General features: G+C 42.8%; 1 protein-coding gene across 4 annotated transcripts in view; it reads left to right on the top strand.

Moving 5' to 3' along the window:
- Nucleotides 1–385: 385 nt before the first annotated feature.
- Nucleotides 386–21,404, top strand: part of FAM149A (family with sequence similarity 149 member A) — a 30,140-nt gene continuing 9,121 nt past the window's right edge. For 2 of the 4 annotated variants that reach the window (XM_029226270.1, XM_029226269.1), the window contains exons 1-8: nt 388–1,088; nt 11,390–11,500; nt 11,787–11,925; nt 14,157–14,299; nt 15,620–15,745; nt 16,413–16,583; nt 17,134–17,324; nt 18,391–18,545. In XM_029226270.1, the coding sequence (XP_029082103.1) occupies nt 403–1,088; nt 11,390–11,500; nt 11,787–11,925; nt 14,157–14,299; nt 15,620–15,745; nt 16,413–16,583; nt 17,134–17,324; nt 18,391–18,545 (1,722 nt within the window). In that variant the 5' untranslated portion in view covers nt 388–402. Of the gene's footprint in view, nt 1,089–7,141; nt 7,489–11,389; nt 11,501–11,786; nt 11,926–14,156; nt 14,300–15,619; nt 15,746–16,412; nt 16,584–17,133; nt 17,325–18,390; nt 18,546–21,404 lie in introns of those variants that run through there. The other 2 variants (XM_029226272.1, XM_029226271.1) reach the window with 2 other exon arrangements.

The raw sequence follows: 21,404 nt of genomic DNA, 5'->3' as shown, positions 1-21,404 counted from the left end.
CCTGCGCGGTCCCGGGGGCCCGTCGGGGTATCTGCGGCGGGCGGAGGCCCGGGCCTCTATCCTCAGCTCGCGGTGGCGCTGGCAGCTGCAGAAGTCGCCTCCGTTGGCTCCCGGACCCCTGGCCCTCGGGGTCTCGCAGCACTAGGGCAGAGAAGGGACTGCTCCCCGCGTCGGGGAAGGTCCGGCCGAGCGGGGCCGAGCGCCCGGCGGGGATCCTCCGCGTGGAGAGAGCACCAGAGGCTCCCGGGGTGCGCGGCTTGAGGGGACCCCACGATCCCCGTCCCCGCCCTGGGCCGCCTCGTCGCCATCCCTACGGGCGGCGGTGGATGGAGCCCCGCAGCCCGGCTCCCCGCGGGTTTGAGGTTCGGGCAGCAGCCAGGACAGCATTTCCAAGGCCAGGACATGAAGGTCGCTGTGTTGGACCTTGGGTCTCTCTTTGCCAAAATCTTCAAGACCTCTACGGCTCCCGCGGCGGTTCCCTCGCCGGTCGCCTCCTCCAGCCACTCGCGAGGCGCAGCCACCGCAGGGCCGGCGGGCATCGGGGCGGGCACCTGGCTTGGCACGGCCCCGCCCTTGACCCTCTTTCCAGCCCTGGCGCCCGACTCCCGCTCCGGTTCTCGGAGGGCGCCAGCCCTGCAGCAGCCGACACCCGCCCCGCTCCGTCCTCTGCTCGCCGCCTCCCACCGCCGGGTCTCGGTCGCGAGCCGCACGGCAGAAGCGGGAGGGACGCCCCTCTGGCTGCCCAGTAGCCCGAGAGCAGCCAAAGTCCGGTCCTCGCCCCCGCCTCTGCCCGCGGCCCCCTCCAGCGGCGTCTGCGGCGCAGCCGGCTCCCCAGCCCCCCTGGTGGCCGTGGCGCGGCCGCCCCCGGGCCCTGGCGGGGTCTTGGCGGCGCTGCCGTCCGTCGGGGGCTCCGCGGGCAGCGGCAGTGTGACCGCGAGCGCACGGAACCCTCGCCCGCCCGGCCCCGGGGAGCGAGAGCCCGGCGCTCGGGTGCCCCCCGGCCCTGGCCCCGAGACCCTGTTCTTCACCCTGCCGGACCTCGGCGAGGAGTGGGCCTCGGACAGCGACTCGGAGGACGGCCGAGAAGCGTGAGTAGCGGCTGGGGCCAGGCAGGTCCTTCTTGGGTTGGGACCCCTGCGCCTCCACCTGTCACACCCAGCTTGCCGGGCGCCCGTTACAAAGCTGCACTATTTGCAGTAACTTCCACTAAGTGCCCTGGGTACGTCCCTGCACTTTTCTGGGATCCTTATTCCTCGGCTTTCTTTTCTTTGCAAACACAGGCTGTGACAGGCTTTTGATCAACTTTCTCGGAGGTAATCCTCCGCTGTTCACTAGCAGAGAGGGAGGGAAGATGAAGCGGGACTTGAAGGAGAGGAGGACAAAGTTTTGTTTCTTTTCTAGCTGAAGCTTTGACTCAGGTCATTTGATAGTCAGGTTTCCTTAAGGACTTTGAAAGGAGCCTTTCTCTAATGCAGGATACGGCGGACGTGCAGGGTACCCAATACCTACACTGGCGGCTATAATATTAAGAAATGGTGAGGCACACGGCGCCTCCCTCCTTTTCAAGGATCAGCCCCAATTCTCATCCTAAGTGGGATTTTTTTGTGTGTGAGACATTGAGTTGATTTACATATGTATAACATCATCTGACAGAAATGGATTTGTATCATAGAGCCTAGAGCTCCTGTGTTACTGCCATGGGGCCCTGAGGTACTCTGGAAACGCTGACTGACTTCGTGGGAGCCATCTCAATGGGAATTAGGGGACACTTCCCTCAACACACAGACATACACACACACACTCACACTCACACACTACCCTTTCACCACCAGGAGCAGTGATGAAAACATTCCTCTTGTAAAATGTGGATTTTAGAACAAAGGCAAATTTTATTTTTTTAATGAGAAGATGTAGCTCCTCTTAGTGGGTATAAAAATGTTCAGTCTTCTTGAATTTCACAAAAGGATAGTGAAATGTTCAAAGGCAAACCAGAAAGTCCCGTTCACGGATGGAGATTTCTGTATTGTAATCTAGCAAAGGAAGAATGGTCAGGGAAGAATGGTCAGGCCTGTTAGCAGAGAAGCTCTCTTCTCCCCCCAAAAATGGACAGGAAAACTTTTGCATTAAGACTGATTCTAACTCAATCAAAATTTAAATAACTATTTTCACAAAACTGCGTGACGTTCATCTCAGTGCTAAAATAAGTTAAAGAGTAAGTTGTTCCTTTTCATTTAAAATATTATATTATGAAATAGATGAATCAACTGATTTTTTTTTTCCCTAAGGAAAATCAGTTACATTTGGATAAGTGGCTAGAATACATATGTCTAAGGAATTAGGCCTTTGTTATTGGTTACTGGTCCTTAACATTTATGCAATTAATGTTTTATGAGCAAATAGATATACACACTGACCTTAAACTCTAGTCTTAGTGTTTTTTTCCAACAGGCACTGAAACATTCAGCATGGCCAGTGGAAAGCACTGGTGCTGGTTTCCGTTCTTAAACATCTTAAACCATGTTTGCATTGTCCAAAAATCCTTAATGGATACTTTTTGAATAACACTGTATTTGGCACTATTTACAGTAAGCTAATCTACGTTAGCAAAGATATCCAATTGTACTGAAAGGGCAGACATTGAATTTTACACAATTGCTTTGAGGAATAATAGGTACAGATACGTGTGTTCAAGGATCTTCCTAATTATGTGCCTTTGTTCTCTCCATGGGACGTCTGACAGCCCTTCAAGTACATTAGTTTTATATATATTTTTACATATGCAAATAGTCATGTTCCCTTCCTTCCATACCCCCTTTCTTTTTTTAATCATGAAGTTAACAAACGGATAAGGGAAAGGAAGAAAGAAAGGAATTTTTCCTTCAGTCTTACAGACCTTTTGCATCTTGAAGTATATTTTTTTCACTCCCGGATTTCTGGGCTGGCTATTTATAACACTGAATAAACAAACATGCTTCAGCACTGGATTTAAATTTTACAGCTACTGCCTTATCTGTCAGTTTGCAGTTAGTGGCTGCTAGTTATTAGCCTGCCTGATGAATAAAAAAATCGTGTACTTGGTTTTCTCAAGCCCAGGGGTGCAGAGAGTGGAAGATGGTTAAAGTAAGAATAAGAGAGGGAGGGGGGAAAAGCACAGCTAGAGAGAATGTGGATACGTGTAAAACAAGTGCAAGCAAATCTTGAGAAACATGAATCTAATTTGAAGACCACCACACTCATTTACAAAGAAAAGTCCTCATTCACAGTTTATATTTTTTGGAAGAAAACCCATGTATTTTACCTTTGACCTGATTCTGTCCTTGGCCTTTGTTAAAACGAAAAATAGTGAAATTAATTTGAGTGGGGACATATGCAAACTTTCAATTCGGAGCCTTTTCATTTTTCACTAAGGTGCTATGTAATAGCATGAGTTTTGATCTCTGATTCATGGATTAAATAAATGACTGGCCCACAGAAGAGGGGTTCGCCCTTTTCAGTCCACAAGACATACTGGTGGCCACACTTGAACCAGAGGCCGAGATACTGAGTGGCCTTATTTACCTCTCTCCTGCACCCCCAGATGTGCGATTCAGCACTTTCATCCTCACCTTCACCTCCCTGTGTCTTTCACATGTAAGTTGTCCCTCATTCACACTGGTTTCTGGTCTCCCCAGCCCTCTTTCCTACCTCCTTTTGCATTTCCGGTTTGAACTACACAGTTATCACCTTGTAAAAGGACTTTTCAGTTTGTTCTGTAAATAGAAGAATTTCTAACAGTAGATAAGGCAGATAGATGGAGAATTGCTGTGTATGAAGGTTGGTAGAGTTAAACTTCACATGGTCAGGAAGTATTTCTATCTTTTTAAAATTATCGCTGATAACAGAGAGTCATTGCTCTTTTGAGTGATTGAGTTTTCTTGTTAAAGTCACGTAAGTGTGGAAATATCATAGTTGGTGCCTGCAGGACTTGTTAACTTGACGGCCAATAAAATGAATGCAGGGACTTCTCTGAGGCAGCCCAGAGTTGGAGTGATACTTAAGGACCCAGGCAGGAATCCAATGAGTTGGATTCCAATCTCAAACCATTTGCTAGCTGTGTAATTCTGGGCAAGCTCTTCAGTTTTCCAAACTGTAGATTTTCCACCTGGACAAAATGGAGATAATAATACTTTCCTTATAGGGATGTTCCAAAAATTCATTGAAATAATATTTTAAGTGCCTAACACATGGAGAAGTGTTTAAAAAATAGTATCTGATTATTATCTGCTTCTTGGCACAGGAATGAAAATAGAAAACATGTTTCATTGAAGAATACATTGCAGGAGAAAAAGAGCGACAGAAAAAATTCATTGATATTTATTGTACAACTGTAATAAATGGCATCTTTTAGTGCAATTATTTGGGAGAACAAGTTGCAGTACACTCTAATCTTTCATTATTTTCCCTGTAAAATTTACAGAAGATAAAGGTTACTTTAATTAGTATTACTACTCATTGCTGTATAATACCTGGAAGAAAATGTATTTGCCACCCTGGGATCAAACTTTTTTACTTTGCGAGACACTGCAGAATAACCAGTAGCATCACAAATCAAATCGTACATAGCCAGTACTTTGTATAGCTCTTGCACATTCCTACCCAGTGATCGTATTATATATATGCACAGCATATCTTTTTTTAAATGATAAACTCTTTGTCCTGTGACACTTAACACACACCCACAAAAGGCATTTAATAAATACTTACTATAAGAATAAATGAAAATATTTTCATCACAAAATCCACTTTCATGGGTTCCTAACCTTACAAAAATCAAGAGGAAATTTAAATGTCCTTCTTTAAGAAATTGTCTTGGGCCTTTCTGTTTCATTGTCTTGGAGTTTTCCCAGAGTTAGTAATGCTTCCTGCTGGGAGTTTGCATTTCCACAGGGATGAATGGTGAGCTCAGTAGACAATTGTCATATGACTGTTACTTTCTATTACAGTCATATGACCATCAATTTCGTTAAAAGTAGTAATGAACTTGACTTGGTCGTTCATGTCTAGCATTTGCTTAAACCCAAGAAAAGAATTTTGTTCTTAATGTCATACAGTAGGTTTTTAAGCTTTAAATTATCTTCTTTACTTTGTTATTATATTTGAAGTCTCAAAAATTGAATTTGAGCTATTATGTTCTGCTGTGTATTTAAAAAACACATTCTGAATTTTTTCTAATGTGATAGGTAACGTGTGTACTTGATATGTTAGCAGTTACCAGTTAGTTACCTGTTACCAATCCGTGATAAGTACAGAAAGTGAGGATAAGTCTTTAGAAAAGTTTATAGCAATTGACAGAGTAACTTTATGTCTGTTGACTGATAACAAACTTTTGGATTTGTATTTTGTGTATCTTTTTTTCCATTTTACTTCCTAGTAATTTATTTTCATTACACTTAAAAAATTATAACATCCACAATTTATAGGAATTTTTTTTTTTTTTTTTTGAGGTATGTGGGCCTCTCACTGTTGTGGCCTCTCCCATTGCTCCGGACGCGCAGGCTCAGCGGCCATGGCTCACAGGCCCAGCCGCTCCACGTCATGTGGAATCTTCCCGGACCGGGCATGATCCCGTGTCCCCTGCATCGGCAAGCGGACTCTCAACCACTGCGCCACCAGGGAAGCCCCATAATATTATTCTTTACTTTTTTTTTTTTTCCTGTCATGTCTCCTTTCATATAAATAGTATTAGCAGGTATGTGTTTATTTTAGGTACCATCAGTTTTCCTGATTCACACAAACACACACACATACACACCCTACATATATATACATGTGTATGTATCATTAATTTCAGAATTTATAACCGCTTACCACTTTAAAGCTGATGATTTGTAAACATGGTGAGGACCCTAGTATCCGTAGTTCAAGAAATGGATCATTGTTTTGCTGTTGGTAGTTGGTTTCTTATTATCATCTTAGGGTTGTCCATTAAGAGTCAGATTCAAAATAAATAAACTGGATTTTTCACTATTAAATGTAATAGGCATGGTTTACCTCTGTAAATGCTGAGCTGGAGGAATAGGTGGGCTTCTTTGTACCTATTCAGATTTAGAAGGCCTTAGATCTCAAAGAAGAATGGATGGCCACAGCAGGCTGGACTGTGTTCCAGCGTCCCCTTTATTCATTGTAATTATTAAGAGTCTCTTATTGGGAAAAGGCACGCGACAGGTGGTGTCTGCCCTTGGACATGTTACTTTGAAAATGTGTATTACTTCAGCCAACTCACCCGTATTTCTCTCAGTTTATGAAAATGGTGGTTTGGCCATTTTGCTATCTCACGGCATAGAATCTGGTGACTCTAGTCCTGGTATTATTGTATGACTTCAAGATTGAAACAAGCACATATTAATAAACCAAAACACAGGTGTACTCTCCGGTTTGTAGAAAAGTTATTGGACTGTTATGAGATAAAGCATCTGTTTGAAGATGGGAGAGACAGGACGGCATCGGAAGCAAATCTTCGGTGCCTAAGTAGACCTAGAGTTCCTGTTAATCAGATTAGCATCTTGCATTTAACAGGCTGAGACTTGAATTTTTTTTAAACCTCCCTCTACTTCCCTGCCCTCCACCCCGCCACGCCCAACTAGGAATCCTTCGATGGGAGGCTGGGGGTAGGTGAAATTGTCTGTATTTCTCCGGTTCATTCAAATTCTATTTAAAAGGATTAAGGACAGCAAACACCTGTCTGGGTAGCCCCGGAGAAGGGGTGGGAAGGCCAGACCGGTGCGCACTGGAGGCCCAGAGAGGGCAGTGGGGCCGGCGGGTGCCCAGAGGCCTAGTGGCCCGCGGTCAAAGCTCAGGACACTGGGTTATAAAATGTGGCCCCTGGCAGCGGGAAGGGGGCACGGCGTGCTTTTCCGGAGGTCGGGATCCGGGGAGAGCGGGACGCGGACCGAGGGCAGAGGGCGGCGGGTGGGAGTGGGGGGCGCCGGCAGGCTCCGAAAGAGGGGACGCCACGGGTAACCGCCGACTGGCCCAGCCCGACCCCGGCGAGGGGCGCGGCGGCCAGTGGAGGAGGAGGAGGGAAGGGCGTGGGCCGGGAGGCGTGGCGTCGCCGCGCCGCGCCGCGCAGGAATCTGGCGCTTTCGGGGCCGAGGGAGCCGGGGCGGAGGAAGCCGGGGCGGAGGAAGCCGGGGCGGAGGAAGCCGGCCGGAGGAAGCAGCGCCAGCCGGCCGGAGAACACCACGCCCATGGACCGCGCAGCCCGGGCCGGGAGCGACCCCGGCCGCGCCGCTCGAGACTCGCGGTTCCCGGCGGTGCCGCGGCCGCACGTGCAGGGCTAGCGGGCTGGGGCGCAGGGCTGGGCGGCCGGGGAGCCCGGGCCCCGGGGGCGCGGGGGCGCCGCCTTCAGGGGGCCGGCTCGGAATGGCAGCGCCGGGCGGCGCCCAGGCCTAGGGGCTCTGGGCCTGGCCCGCGGGACGCGAGCCCAGACCTGGGGCTGATGGTGATTGGGTGAGTCCTGATCCGGGGAGGGGGGGATGAGCTTGCCTTCGTGTCACCTTTTTGTGCCACAAGCGTGATTTTTATCTGCTTGCGAAGTCAGAGTCCATCTGGTCTGTTTCCCTGCATCCATTCCTGAAATCTCGTGCTGACGCCATCAGGCCCTCCGGAGCGTTCGTGGCGTCTGAGATGATTTCAGTCCCAAGAGCCGGGAGCCTCGGTTGCTTCTAGAATGAGCTTGTATAAGTCAGGGCTTACCATCCTGCGTTCCAACCCATTCAGAATGCAGTACTCATTTCAGACAATCTTTTTAAGCAGAAATATAAATTTTGAAAGCAGCCATCACTTTAATAATTGAATTTCATTTTTAAAGTAAATTTATTTATCTACTTATTTTTGGATGCGTTGGGTTTTCATTGCTGCGCAGGCTTTCTCTAGTTGCTTCGGGGCTGTGCAGTGTGCGAGCTTCTCATTGCGGTGGCTTCTCTTGTTATGGAGCGCAGGCTCTAGGCACGTGGGCTTCAGTAGTTGTGTCATGCGGGCTCAGTAGTTGTGGTGCACGGGCTTAGTTGCTCCGCGGCATGTGGGCTATTCCCAGACCAGGGCTCGAACCCTTGTCCCCTGTACTGGCAGGTGGATTCTTAACCACTGCGCCACCAGGGAAGCCCCTAATAATTGAATTTCTATAGGGCAAAGTGGCAGAGGTTTGTGGGCTATCAAGAGGCAACTTTTAAAAAGTAAAAGTACATAATCTAGTAATTTCTTTGACAACTGGAATGGAGTGACTCGGGGAGATTGAGACTGAGCTTTAATTTAACTTTGATGCACCAACAAATTAGTGCAATATAGTTTGGTGGTTGCACTTCAGTCTACCCTAAAACCCAGATCCTGTTCTGAAATGAACAGCCTTTAACCTACCGACTAGCAGCATTTTATCATCTCTAAAATGTAAGCCGTATGGACAGGAACTAGTGTAAAACTGTTATGTATACGTATTATGTAATAAAAGCTTATTAGACATCCCAGCACTTTCAAGTTTTAAGATATTTAAATGGCACATACTGTAAATTGTGTATACTTTCCTAGACTCTATAGATTACATGAGTTGATAGTTACAGGGAATTAAAGATGTTCAATATTATGCCTGAAACAGCTCTACAATGCATGGTTAGAGGACAGAGAAACCACAAGATTCAAAACAAAACGTAAAAAGAAAAAAGGCAAGTTCTATACATTCTGTTCTTCATTCACAATGTCAGTAATGTGGTTTCTGGAGAGACATGGAGATCAGATGGCCTGGGTCCTGGAACCAGCTGCAGCCCTATCTGCTTTGTGACCTTGGAGAGTCATTGAGTTTACTGGGCTCAAATTCCTCTTCAGAATTCCTCTGAACTTCGTGGTCAAACGTATATGTTATTAAGCTGAACTCTGACGTTTAAGACATTCCACAGAAGTATAGGGACTTCGAAGGAGAGGAGGCAGGGAAGAGCCCAGGAGAAAAGAGCTGGAGAAACGGTGTGGAGGCAGCTGGTGTTTTCAGGCATCTGTTTTATGGTAATCCGTCCCCTACCCAGCATCCCTGAGTCTTGAAGACCTCCTGTCCTCAGCTACACCTTGAAGTGCGTAGGAATGCTGATCTGCGCAAGGATATGCTACAAGCTCAAGAGAGGAATTCCTTCTTCCATTTTGTAAACAGCTTTCTTCTTAGTTTGAAAAGTCACCCCTTTTCCCCCTTAGAAAATGGCGAATTTTCTGAAGGAAGAAATTATTGTTCATTGAAAACAAAACAAACTGGCCTGAGTCTGATTAGTGAATTTAGCTTTCAAGTTGCACAAAAGGCAGAGGAGAAGCTCAAAGAAAGAAAGGTGGATGTGAGTGGATTAGACACTCCATAAAAAGTCATTTTGGGAGATATCTGCTACGCTAAGAGCTGTGGATCTTCTTTCTTCATAAAGGATGAAAAATTCTCTGGCAATATCTTGGATGTGGAGGATATTTTCATGTCCAGTCACAATGTCATCTTTTGTATTAAGCAGGAACATTCTGAGTAATTAGAGGGCCAAAGCACACTCTTTGTTTGAGGTACTAATTTAGTCTTTGCCTAGTGATTCTTCCAATAAACAGAGAGCATCTCTAGGTGTCAGGCAGTATTTTAAGTGCTACAGATAGAAGACATTAATAAAGTATCAGGAACATCCCAATAAAAAACTAAAGTCCCAAGAGAGATGTATATAATAGGAAATGCCGGGAGAGGTGAAAAAAACCCAAGAAAATGGTGTTTTCATTGTGTGGCATATGCCAGCAATAATAGCAGTGAAAGCAACCTGATTTACCCGGCTTGATTATGTAGACACTTTACAGACTCCATCTAATTTAAGTCTCAAAACAACTGGAGAAGTAACTTCTCAAGCACACAGCCTGTCAGTGGCAGAGCAAGATTCCAATCCATGTTATTATTCTATGGATATTACAAAAGAACAGTGTTTTATCTAATTCACCGCTCTGAGGTTTAAAATTCTTTCTCAATAACAAGCAAATTAACTCATATACCAGTATATATTTTGTAACATTCAAAGCAGATCTATTTGATGTAATTTTTTGTTGATTGCCTCTTTTATGTCATAAGCATTTTTATGTTTATCTAGAGTTATAAAGTCACGTGGAAATGACTGAATAGGGCTAGAGGTAAAGCAATTTATTGGCATAAAAGCTTGTCCTGTGTTCTTTTCTCTGCTACCCTTTCTTTAACATTTATTCTCAGGATTGCTTGGTGTACTTAACGACTGTTGAGCAGTAGAGGAAAAAAATCCTATAATTCTGTTATTCTCTCTTGTAAAGACATCTATATGATCGCTCACCTCTGTTTATACTAATTAATTTGTTTTAACAATTCTCTTTTTTGTAGAGTACTGTAGGTATACAACTAAGGACAGAACTGATTCTCTGATTAATATTTTTTTAAAACTCTATTTACATACAGAAATATAAATGATGAAAATTAGGTACCATTTAATTGAAAACAAAAGCAAACTTTTTAAATGAGTGGTGTCCCTGTTAGAAATATTGAAAGTTGACATTTTTTCCCCAAATGACTATCATATCTTAAGTTAATATAAAATATAAGTTATTTGTATGGGAAAATATTATTTCTATAAAAGAACAGAAGTTGTTTACTGTTAAACGTTAGGAAGGTATTTAACTAGAGGGAAGTAAATGTTTTAAAAGGTTCAATGAAAGGACATTTTAATGATTAACACTAACTGGGCTATACAAGCCAGGTTTAATGCCTTATTTAAAATTGAGAGATTTCTTCTGTTTTAGTTTTCCATTACTCTTAATATTTTAAAACTCTCTACAAATCAGGCTACAAACCAAGCTAGAAAGCCAAACTAAAGTGAGTTATTATTTGTGTGTTTCAGTCATTTCTTTTATTTCTTTATGTGTTTAGTGACTCAAACGAAGTTGATATATTTCGGAATTAATAAGGAATTATCGAGTATTTTTCGTGCAAGGCTGGTTGGCTTTTGCAAGCTCCAGGGCACCTGGTCAAGGGATACGAGGGACCTGAAATCTAGCTCATGTTTCCATTGCCGAGTTTTGCAGTGAGGCTCCACCTAGGTTTGGAGCAACTTTTATCAGTCTGGCTGAGTCACAAGAAGTTGTTTTTTTCCCAGTTTACATAACAGTTCATGTAGGTTAATAACAACCTTGATTCTAAGAAAAATTAAAATGGTAGGGAACTAGGCTCAGTGTCTTGAGGTGTGTGTGGGGTGTGTGTGTGCACACACATGTGTGTTTAGGGGGACATGGTAGGAGGAGAGGGGCAACTTTCTACAAAAGGAAATTTTAAATGTCTTAATGAATACACTTATTACATGACAGATACTTTTCATATTTTATTTTATATTTTCAGAAGAGGACTGCCAGAAGGATCTGGAAAGCAGAGTTTTGCTGTGAAAAGCAAAGATCCTTTACCTACACATTTTACAAGAAATGTACAGAAAGCCATTGATAAATATACCCGGTAAGAATTAGTCTGTTAAATGTGTCTGATTGCAGAATGAAAATGTGCCCATAGTGAATATGGGAAACAAAGTCACTGATGGGCCATGAATTTCCACAAGTAAAATTAGCAGTTTTATTTTTAGCCAACTGAAATGTTGCACTGTATAACTCTTTTAAAGTCAGTGTACTGTGAAAATTAACCAATATATTTAAGTAAAGAAAGAGGAAGTAGGCACAAGGTCAAGCCACTTCCCAGTATGACCTCTTCTCAGTAAATGTTATTTATGTTACATTTCTTCCTACAGTGAATCCGTGTCATCATTTTCATCAAATGGAAGCCCCATGCCCACAGAAGCTTCCAACTCCTGGTCTGGGTCTGGGACACAGAGTTCAACCACAGGCTTATCAACCGAGAGGAGCTCCATTTACTCTTGGAGAGATGATGTATGTCTCACAAAATTTTGGATAATCCCATGGTTATAACTTATAATGATGACTTGCTTTCTTATTTAAAAAAAAATCTTTTTACCAATTTTAAAAGCATTACCTAGTCCACACATACATAAATATAAAAGCACTTACATGTCACACATGAAAACTGAAATTACAGAAACTCTTTAAGTAAAAATTGCCCATAATCGCATAGTCCAGAGTCTTAGATGTTGTTAGTTTTGTTTTTTCCACCTCCCAACCCTCCCCCTCAGGTTGTTATGATTTCTTGTGTAATACCTATGGCTGGAGATTCAGGAGAGACTGACAATTAGGGGCTTGAGTAAGAGAAAAATTGGGGGAAAATAAAAGCTGTAAAGAAGAAGAATCACCATGATTAGGGAATTTCCCCTAAATATTCTAGAATATTCTAAGCCAGATGTTTTACTTTGAACGCTAGCTGGAAGATGTTAACCGTAACCCTTTAGGGCGACTCCGCTGGGTGGGACTTGAAGTCTGCAGCCCAGGCTCATGTTCAGATCTCTGTGATTGCACGGTGGCCGACCTCTTATACCCTCAAGAGTCGGTGAGAATTCGCAGACACAGGCTTTGGTGAGGCCCCTGTGGCTGTGGACGAGTCCCCAGGGGAGCTCCTTGGATGTTCTAAGTCCTGCCCCTTTCTTGTTTGTGTTCTGGTTTTCATTTACTTCTTTAAAGGCCGCTCTCGCCCGCATGGCGCACGGGGGTCTGCTCCCAGGGATGGTTTTGTAGCAGCGATTGTGCAAGGGGCCAGAGGGAGAGGGCCGTGCTGCGGGGGGAGACTGAAGGGGAGCCAGCTGTGAGTCAGGCCCTTTCAGACAGGATGGGACTCTGTCACTTGGGATGAACAGCCCGCACCCTCACGCCCGCGCCCTGCCGCCCTGGCTCTTCGGTCAAAAGTGTGCCGGCGGGAAGATGGCTGAGGACCATTGCTTTATGAAGCAATACGGTCCAAATTCTGGGATTCCTTTGGTACAAATTTTCAGGTAATTATCCATAGAGAGTCTTATGCCTTCCATGTGTAGAATTTATTCCAGCCCCTAGACAGTAAATTTTGCTTTGAATCTAAAAACATTCATTTACTTTTTGATAGGTGATATTTGCAAAAGCAACAAAATACAAAAGACCAAAAAATGAAAATAAGCCCTCTTCCACACTCCAGCCACCCAGTCCCCTCGTAGGAGGCAAATATTCTTCTGAGTTTTCTCCTTATTTTCATTTTAAAAGGGGTAATTCAACTCCCCTGCAGTCTGGGAATCTAGTTTGTTATCAGTTGGGGGGAAGAAGTAACATGGAAAATATCGAATTTTTGCTGTGAAAATCTATGAAAAGTCTGTGAAAATCAACCTAAATTGACCATTTTGCATCAGGTATGTCAGGCTGAATACGCACTTGGTCGCTCTGAGTTGTGGGTTAGATTTCAGGTTCACCTGCCACCCCCCAACCCCCGGGGAGAAAACTGAACAGGGCTCTCGCCCTGCAGCCCCCGGTACAGTGTTGGCTCTTCCAATTGTAGTTATGTTCATTTTTTCCTCACTGGCTGTGGAGACGATAGGTCTGTTACTTCTCCATCATGGAGAATATATGGAAAGGCTGGAGGGTTTTCTCACTGACCGTTCACTGTGGCCATAGCCCAAGAACCTCTTAAGGCCACACAAGAAAAATGAATGCTCTGGCCCCACCCTAATAGCCACATCTCTTAGGATACCTAAGGTGGGTTTCTTTTTCTGTTTCCTTGATTAAAAGAAAGTGAATGGCCCTTTCTATGAAATAATTTTCCTTTTCATTAGAAAAAAAGTTTGTAATTTGCAGATGTACTTAGGTGTCTCATGCCCAGCTACATGAGGGACACATGTCTGTGTGCATATATGTGTGCACGTGTAAGTGCTTAGATATATGGTGTGTGTGTCTGTCATTATCAATGTCTGTGTCAATATGTATGTTCATACCTGAAACTATGTCTATGTACAATCTTGAATAGGTCTCATAACTCTAGTTATGAGAATTTCTAGTACTAGAAATTATCTCTATTTAACAGTTAAGGAAACTGAGTCTCAAAGTGGGATGTAATTTTTCAGAAGAGTAAAAATTGGAGCCCTGGTATGTCTGGGAGGGCTCCCTCCTATATAAATTTGTAAGTATCATTGATTCTGAAGCCCGTATTTACAACTTCTGGTCCTGTAACTAAACGTGCATTTCTATTTTAGGAGTTTGACAAAGCCAATGCACAGAAAGTACAGCAGTTATTCTGGGAGGTCGAGGAAATGTTATTTGAAGGGAAAGTAAGCCCTCAGACCCAGAATCTATGGGCTGAATGCAGTGAGTGGGCAAGAAGGTCCCTCCATCTGAGGTAAGGGGATTGTTCATAGTAATTCTCCAGAATGTGTTTGGGAACCGCTCACTCTTGACCTGTTCAATAAGTTGGGTATATTTTGAGTAAAAGCTTGTCAAAATATGTATCTGGAACACATGTCCTTTACTGAGAGATCACATCCTTTGCAATGGTGTCTGAGGAAATCTGGAGACATGCCGATACTCAAGTGCATTTTAATTTGTGAGAAGCAAATGTAGCTCATCCCCAGAAAGGCATTGCATGCATCACAAATGTGCGAATGGAAGAAGGGCAGGAGTTATCCTTTACCTTCACACTCACTAGTCTGTGAGCAACATGTATCTGCCCTCGAGAGCAGTGCACAGGGCAGGGTTGGGCAGGGGAGGTGAACAGAGTGATTATTTGCTGAGTGATTGGATAGGTGAATCTGACCATCTCACCAAGATTCCTTATGTAGGAAGGATCATCTATTTTTTTTATATCAAAGATGAAAGATGTAGATGAGTAAAAAGGGAAGATGTTCTTCCTTCAGTTACTCAGCCAAACCTACTTAGAGGGAAAAAAAATCATGTCAGTTATCTGAAGTTCCTCTATATTATATCTGGGGAGAATAAATTAGAACACTCGTACAAATGTTGATAGGTTTTCTGGTTACCTCAACTAAGTAACTTTTTTAAAATCTTGACTAAATAGGTTTTTATTTTTCCTCTCCAGTCCTTTGTAAGCCCCAGCCTTAGTGTGCACTAGATATTAATGATGGATACGGACTTTTCTAGGCATCATGATGCACTTGCCTGAAATCCAGGAGCTCAGATCTGTTTCTTTCAGTGTTGTCTTACATACTTAAGATAAAAATGAAGGAGGAGAGGGTAGAAAAAAGAAAAGATGACAAGGACTGTAAGCCTAGTGTATATATTTACATATTTTTCTGCATTATGTATATATCAGTTAACATTTATAGAGAGCTTCTGTGTGCCCAGCATTACCCTAGTTGTCTGAATCTGGTTACATTATCTATCAGCTACTCGTTAGTCCTACAAGGGCACTTATTATTCTACTTTGCATACAAAATCGAACTGATGAAATCAGTGCCTCAGGGAGCCTGAAAACTTTGCCTCAGGTCCCTTCATCAATGGCAAGAACTGTCTGTCCTCTTCCCTCAAAGCCTGTGGTTTTCCTGTGATCCCGTTACACTGCTCGTGTACTAAGATCTACCTTATCACTTCGTACACGCTCCTTCAAAATACTATAGGGAAGTCCATTACCCAACTTTTAAAATTGCAAAACATCTTTCCCTTTCCAATCAAAAATATTAGTTTCCTTTTTTTTCACTTGCAGAGTGTTAGGAAGACAGCTTGTCCTGCCCACTGATGAAGGGGTCCAGCATTTCCAGGGCAGCAAACCTGCTTCTGCCGTCCACAGACCCTTCTCTGACAACTGTGAACCCAGCAGCAACATCAGAGAGTATGTTGCTAGAAGTTACTTTTGAAAAGTATTTTAAATTGCATTTTAGTTATACTTTTTCATGTCTATCTGAGCCATGAGCCTTGGCTCCAACAATTTGGAAGTTTAGATTTCAATGAAGGGCAGGTAGAGCATTTTTTTTTTTACCCAAGATGCTTCTGATTTGCAGTTGATGATGGTGATGGTATGTGTGTGTGTAATACAGATATCAAGGGAGTTAACTTTTAAACTGTTTCAAAGACTCTGAAAGGCAGCCTAGATGCAAAATCAAAAACTGCTTTATTGTGATGGATCCTAAACCACCGGGCAGTAACAGAATAAATAAAGCTCTATTCCGTTTTCTTTTGCTCACTAACAGATTTTGGTAAATCCCTCTATGCCATTCACACATATTCGGGACTGTGCCATGATATCCCTTCATTACAGCAAAGAGGATACAAGCTTGTAGAATAATTTAGACTTTTAAGAAGCCCTTAAAAATTTGAATGATGTCTGAGCCAAAATGTTGCTTTTAAGTGTATGACTTTTGTCAAATGTAATATTTAGTGATTTTTAAAATTTGGGACTCTGTGGCTTTATGGATAATTTAAAGACCCACCACGATCATGTAGACATAGTATTGTTGACGTTCTGCAAACCCTCACGGAGAATCTGATTTTCCCCGTAGGCTGTGCGTCTCTGGCTCTCAGATAGCCCCGGCGGCACTCTCGGCCCTCACCCTGCCAGGTCCTGTTGGCACAGGGATTGCGGACCTCACAGCGTGTTCACCCCTGGAAGAAGAGGTTTATGATGTGGATGGAAAGATTGAAGAGTATTTCGCTTTTGACAGAAAAGAAGAGTAAATAGAATTTTATTTGATATTGACTTAGTACAATAATATTTATTGGGCATGTATTTTGATTATATGCTCATTTAGTTCCATCCTTTTGAGAGTAACGTGCTCCCGAAAGCTTTTAGATTCCTGGCAGGATGTAGTTATGCTAGAGCAGCGTTTCCCTTTCTTACTGACAACGTGGCTCAGACAGAAAACAAGAATTGTGTTCAGCATGTTGTAGAAAGTGGAAAGGCAACTAGTGGCCTTTGTCCCCCGGGGCTCCAGGTGCCCTATAGCTGGCCACCCATGGGGACAAAGGGGAAAGTCCAGTCTTTGCACTAAATGCCTATTTGGTTCTTAGACAAAAGCGATCAGTATTGCATAATAAACATTTGCCTCCTGATTGAAAGCTGATACATTAAAAAATAGCAAAGTGCTGTTTAAAAAAGAATGTTGGGTTTATTTATATATGTACGATGTATATATATGCGTGCATGTTGGATAGATAGATAGGTGGCATTATTTGAACTTCAGCCTTTGATACTTTAGTGATGAGAATGGGTTTTGTCCTTAGTGATGAGGACTGTCTTGAACAAAACCCAGCTCATCACCACAGGACGTGGCATAAGCACGGACTTCCTCCTGTATCCCCGCATGACTGTGTCGGAGACGCGGTGGCTGCAGAAGTGTTTGACCATGTCTGGACAGCTGTGGTGGAAATACTGGAAAAGCTGATTAGAAAAAACTGGGAAGTTACACTCACAGGTACTTAATTTGTACTTAATAAGTTGACCTGATGAAAAGAAAAAATAATTCCTGTTCCTCAGCTTTCTGCTCCACGAGTTTGGCCAAATCTAGGACCTGACTGGGGTGAGAAGGGAAGTTGGGTTTTCTGCCTTTATTCACAAGTGAGCTTTAATCACTTCATAAAGGACATTCTCGTTTTTTGAGCTATAAAAATGAGGTAGAGGCATTCCTGAAAAAAACACAGAAATACACAAGAAAGAAGCTACAAGTCACTTTTTAAATTCTGGCTTAAAAAAATTACCTAACTGGGGCTTCCCTGGTGGCGCAGTGGTTGAGAGTCCGCCTGCTGATGCAGGGGACACGGGTTCGTGTCCCGGTCCGGGAAGATCCCACATGCCGCGGAGTGGCTGGGCCCATGTGCCATGGCCGCTAAGCCTGCGCGTCTGGAGCCTGTGCTCCGCAACGGGAGAGGCCACAACAGTGAGAGGCCCGCGTACCGCAAAAAAAATAAAATAAAATTACCTAACTAATCTCTAATAATGGGATATTGTTTTTTAACTATAGATGACATTATTTATAAAATAAAATGTAAACAAAGCTAATTTATTAATCACTTCATTTACCTGTATAAAATGTTCTCTAAACTACTTGAAACTGAGCAGAAACAAATTATGGAAATGTCAGTGGTGGACAGTAGTGACTAGTGTTAACCAATTTGTATAATAGGGAAATAATCATTAAATATTAATAATTAAATTTTACTTAATTAAATTTACTTAATTAAATGTTACTTCTTCCAATCAAGGGGATTAATTGGGATATTATAAAGTACCAAGAATCCTTCTTGCCCCAGTGTATAATCCTGATTTTTCTATGTACCACTGCAATGACAGTCATTTCATTAGATGCTCTTGGAAAAGTGTCAGCCCATTGCTCTGTGGGGTCTGTCCTCTCTATAGGAAGGTTCAGCAGCCACAGCAGACTCATGGTATCGCAAGAACAAATATTCTCTTTGAACAGGGGATTTTAAGTACATGTGTTTGATAGTATTTTTCTTAATAATACTGATTTTTCTTTGGCACAGAAGGAAAAAAACAGAAAGAAAACTTGAAAGTAGCTGAGAATAAATCTCCACCTATGGTCATTTCCTGTATTAATGCTGATGTGTCCAGCGTTCCCCCGTCCAGAAGTTCTGAAACTCGAAGTGTATCCCTGGCTTCGCATCTTAACCCACCTCAGGTAGATGCTTTTCCACTCTCTCTTTCCTTCAATCTTTGTATCTCTGGCCTCAGTTTGTCAAGAGTGCCATTCTGTTAAATTCTGTTATCAAGATATTTGGGTCTGTTGGCCAATAAGACTAAAATTTAAAAATAATTATTTCATGGGGTTGAATAGAATCACCAGATTCTTTGATAGAGTAGGGACACTCAGATTTGAGACTTTCCACCTGCTTTGAACTGTAGAGCTGTTTCCATATTTTTGAAGAAAAAAAATGCTTTCCCCCAATAGTTCTAGCCAATTTGAAGGTTACAGATGTTCTCCTGTCCTCCCACCGAAGTGATAAAAGACTCAATCAGTGAGTATACGTTGGGTTCATTCAACATTAATTGAGTTTGTATTAAGTGAACTGTACTAGGTGTTTTAAGGAGATGTAGAGATGAACACAGCATATTCCCTGACCTAGTAAAGTGAAGAGTATGATACAGGTCAGATGCAAAGTCTTCTGTGAGCGTTGTGCAAAAGAGTTGTAGGAGAAGCAGGGAGAAAATGATTTATTCTGCCTGGAGTGAGGCTTTATCTTTTTCGGTTGGAGGTGAAATTTGAACAGAAACATGAAGAAATGGGTAGGCTTTCCCGGATAGGAATTCTGAGTGGGTCAATTCAGACCCACATGGAGGAGTGAGGGAGGGGAACAGTGATTGGACTGAGGCTTAGAGGATGAGATACTGGGACAAGCAGAGTCACTGTGGCAAGACCAGGGCGTTTGGAATCAAGAGACCTATGAGGGGAATTATCTTGGACATGTTGTTTAACTTTTCTAAACTTCAGTTTCTTTATCTATAGAACGAGGGTAATAATATGTTGTGAAACGGATTGTTGTGAGGATAAAGCCATATAAATATGTGAGAGCTCCTAACACAGGTATATACTGGGAACTCAATAAATTTTTCTTGAATTGTGTCCCTATTCAAAGATCTAGTGGAGGGGCTTCCCTGGTGGCGCAGTGGTTAAGAATCCGCCTGCCAATGCAGGGGACACAGGTTCGAGCCCTGGTCCGGGAAGATCCCACACACCATGGAGCAACTAAGCCCATGCGCCACAACTACTGAGCCTGTGCTATAGAGCTCGCAAGCCACAGCTACTGAGCCTGTGAGCCACAACTACTGAAGACCGTGCTCCTAGAGCCTGTGCTCTGCAACAAGAGAAGCCACCACAATGGGAAGGCCATTCACCACAACGAAGAGTAGCCCCTCTCGCTGCAACTAGAGAAAGCCCATGCGCAGCAACGAATACCCAACGCAGGCAAACATAAAATAAATAAATAAAATAATTAAAAAGAAAAAAAATGATCTAGTGGAAGGTGAGGCTGGAAAGGATGAGCTTGCTTATGGGAGACCTTCAGGAGTGCTAAGGAGTTTGGACTTTATGTTTGCACAGCCCGTCTGCTGTGGGGAAGCAGAAAAAAGATAAGAGAGGATTCCTGGTCCATACAAGTTAGTTGGAGGGAGTCAAGCCATACCAAACAACACACACACACACACACACACACACACACACACACACACGCGCGCGCGCGCAACCTAGAAGATGTTTAGAGTGGATGAGAGTTTGAGCTTTGGATATAGACTACAACTTTGGAGTCCAATGTCACAAGCTATTGACTCTGTGATCTTGAATCTGCCCCTTTCTTTCAAAGCCTGTTCCATTATCTACGGGATCTATGAAATAGGAAGCCATGAGAATTAAAGGAGATAAGACATTTAGTACAGTGTGTGGCACAGAGCAGACTAAGTGTTAGCTTTGATTATTATAATCAGATGCTAATTATAGATCATATCATATTTTATTATATATTATAATTAGATGTCTTTTAGCTCATTAATGCTGTGGGGCTCAGAGGGAAAACAGCATACCCTCACAAAGTAGAGTAATACATGAACTAAATCCTAAATGACAGGCAAGATTTATTAAGCTGAAAAAGAAAAGGGAGGATGACAAGGCAGAGACAAAAATATGCACCTGGCATAGGAGCAATAGGGCCCGAGGTTCACGGAGCAGTGGATTGAAACAGAAATATCTCATAGGATTGTTTTACCCTCTAGTTTAAGGGCTTACAATTAGTCTTTGTTCGTGCTGTTCAAAAGAAACTTTTGGAATTGCTACCAGTTTAATGAACTTTTTGGTCTCTTTAAACTGCTCTGACAGGTTCAACAGTATTGCTCACTTTTCATATTGAAGTATGAATCACATAAAGGAACAGTTGATGACAACCTAGAAGAGAACATTTAACTATCAGGCAATATAAATACACTTGAAAAATATGGAGATTTTAAAACCTAAGGATTTATTTTAACAGATATTTTGTTGTGTTTACAGTTTTTTATGGTTTTTTAAAATGCTTTTTACGGCTATTTTGTTGTTTGCATTTGGATAAAAGTTAAAAGAAAGTGAATGGGCAGCAAAGTTTAAAGTAAAAGTAAAGTACTAGTAGAGTTTATTTTGAAATAGTCAAAGCATTTTAGTGATAATCACAATAGGTCTTACTTTATTCCTCTAACATTTACTTTTATATATATTCAATATGAGGAAAATGTGATTGGGGTGCCACATTTTTCTCGAACTATAATTCTAGTTTCAGAAATCCTGTTTGCCTGAAGCTATATGTTATTTTAAATCCTAGTTGGTCATATTACGGGATGGAATAGGAAATTAATAATTACTTAGCCCTGACTTCACGCTTTCACCAAGGTTATCGAATTGAATTCTCCTGATAACTCTATGAAGTAGGAATCATTATCCCCAGAGTAAAGATTAGGAAGTTAAAAATCTTTCCAAGATGACCAAGCAGGGGGCATTAAGAACTGGGATTCAAATGCA

The sequence above is a fragment of the Monodon monoceros genome, unplaced genomic scaffold (genome assembly GCF_005190385.1).
Source record: "Monodon monoceros isolate NGI ecotype Baffin Bay Population unplaced genomic scaffold, NGI_Narwhal_1 Super_Scaffold_17, whole genome shotgun sequence".
Taxonomy (NCBI): domain Eukaryota; kingdom Metazoa; phylum Chordata; class Mammalia; order Artiodactyla; family Monodontidae; genus Monodon; species Monodon monoceros.
The sequence above is the reverse complement of the archived record's forward strand: the minus strand, read 5'-3'. Positions and strand labels throughout refer to the sequence as shown.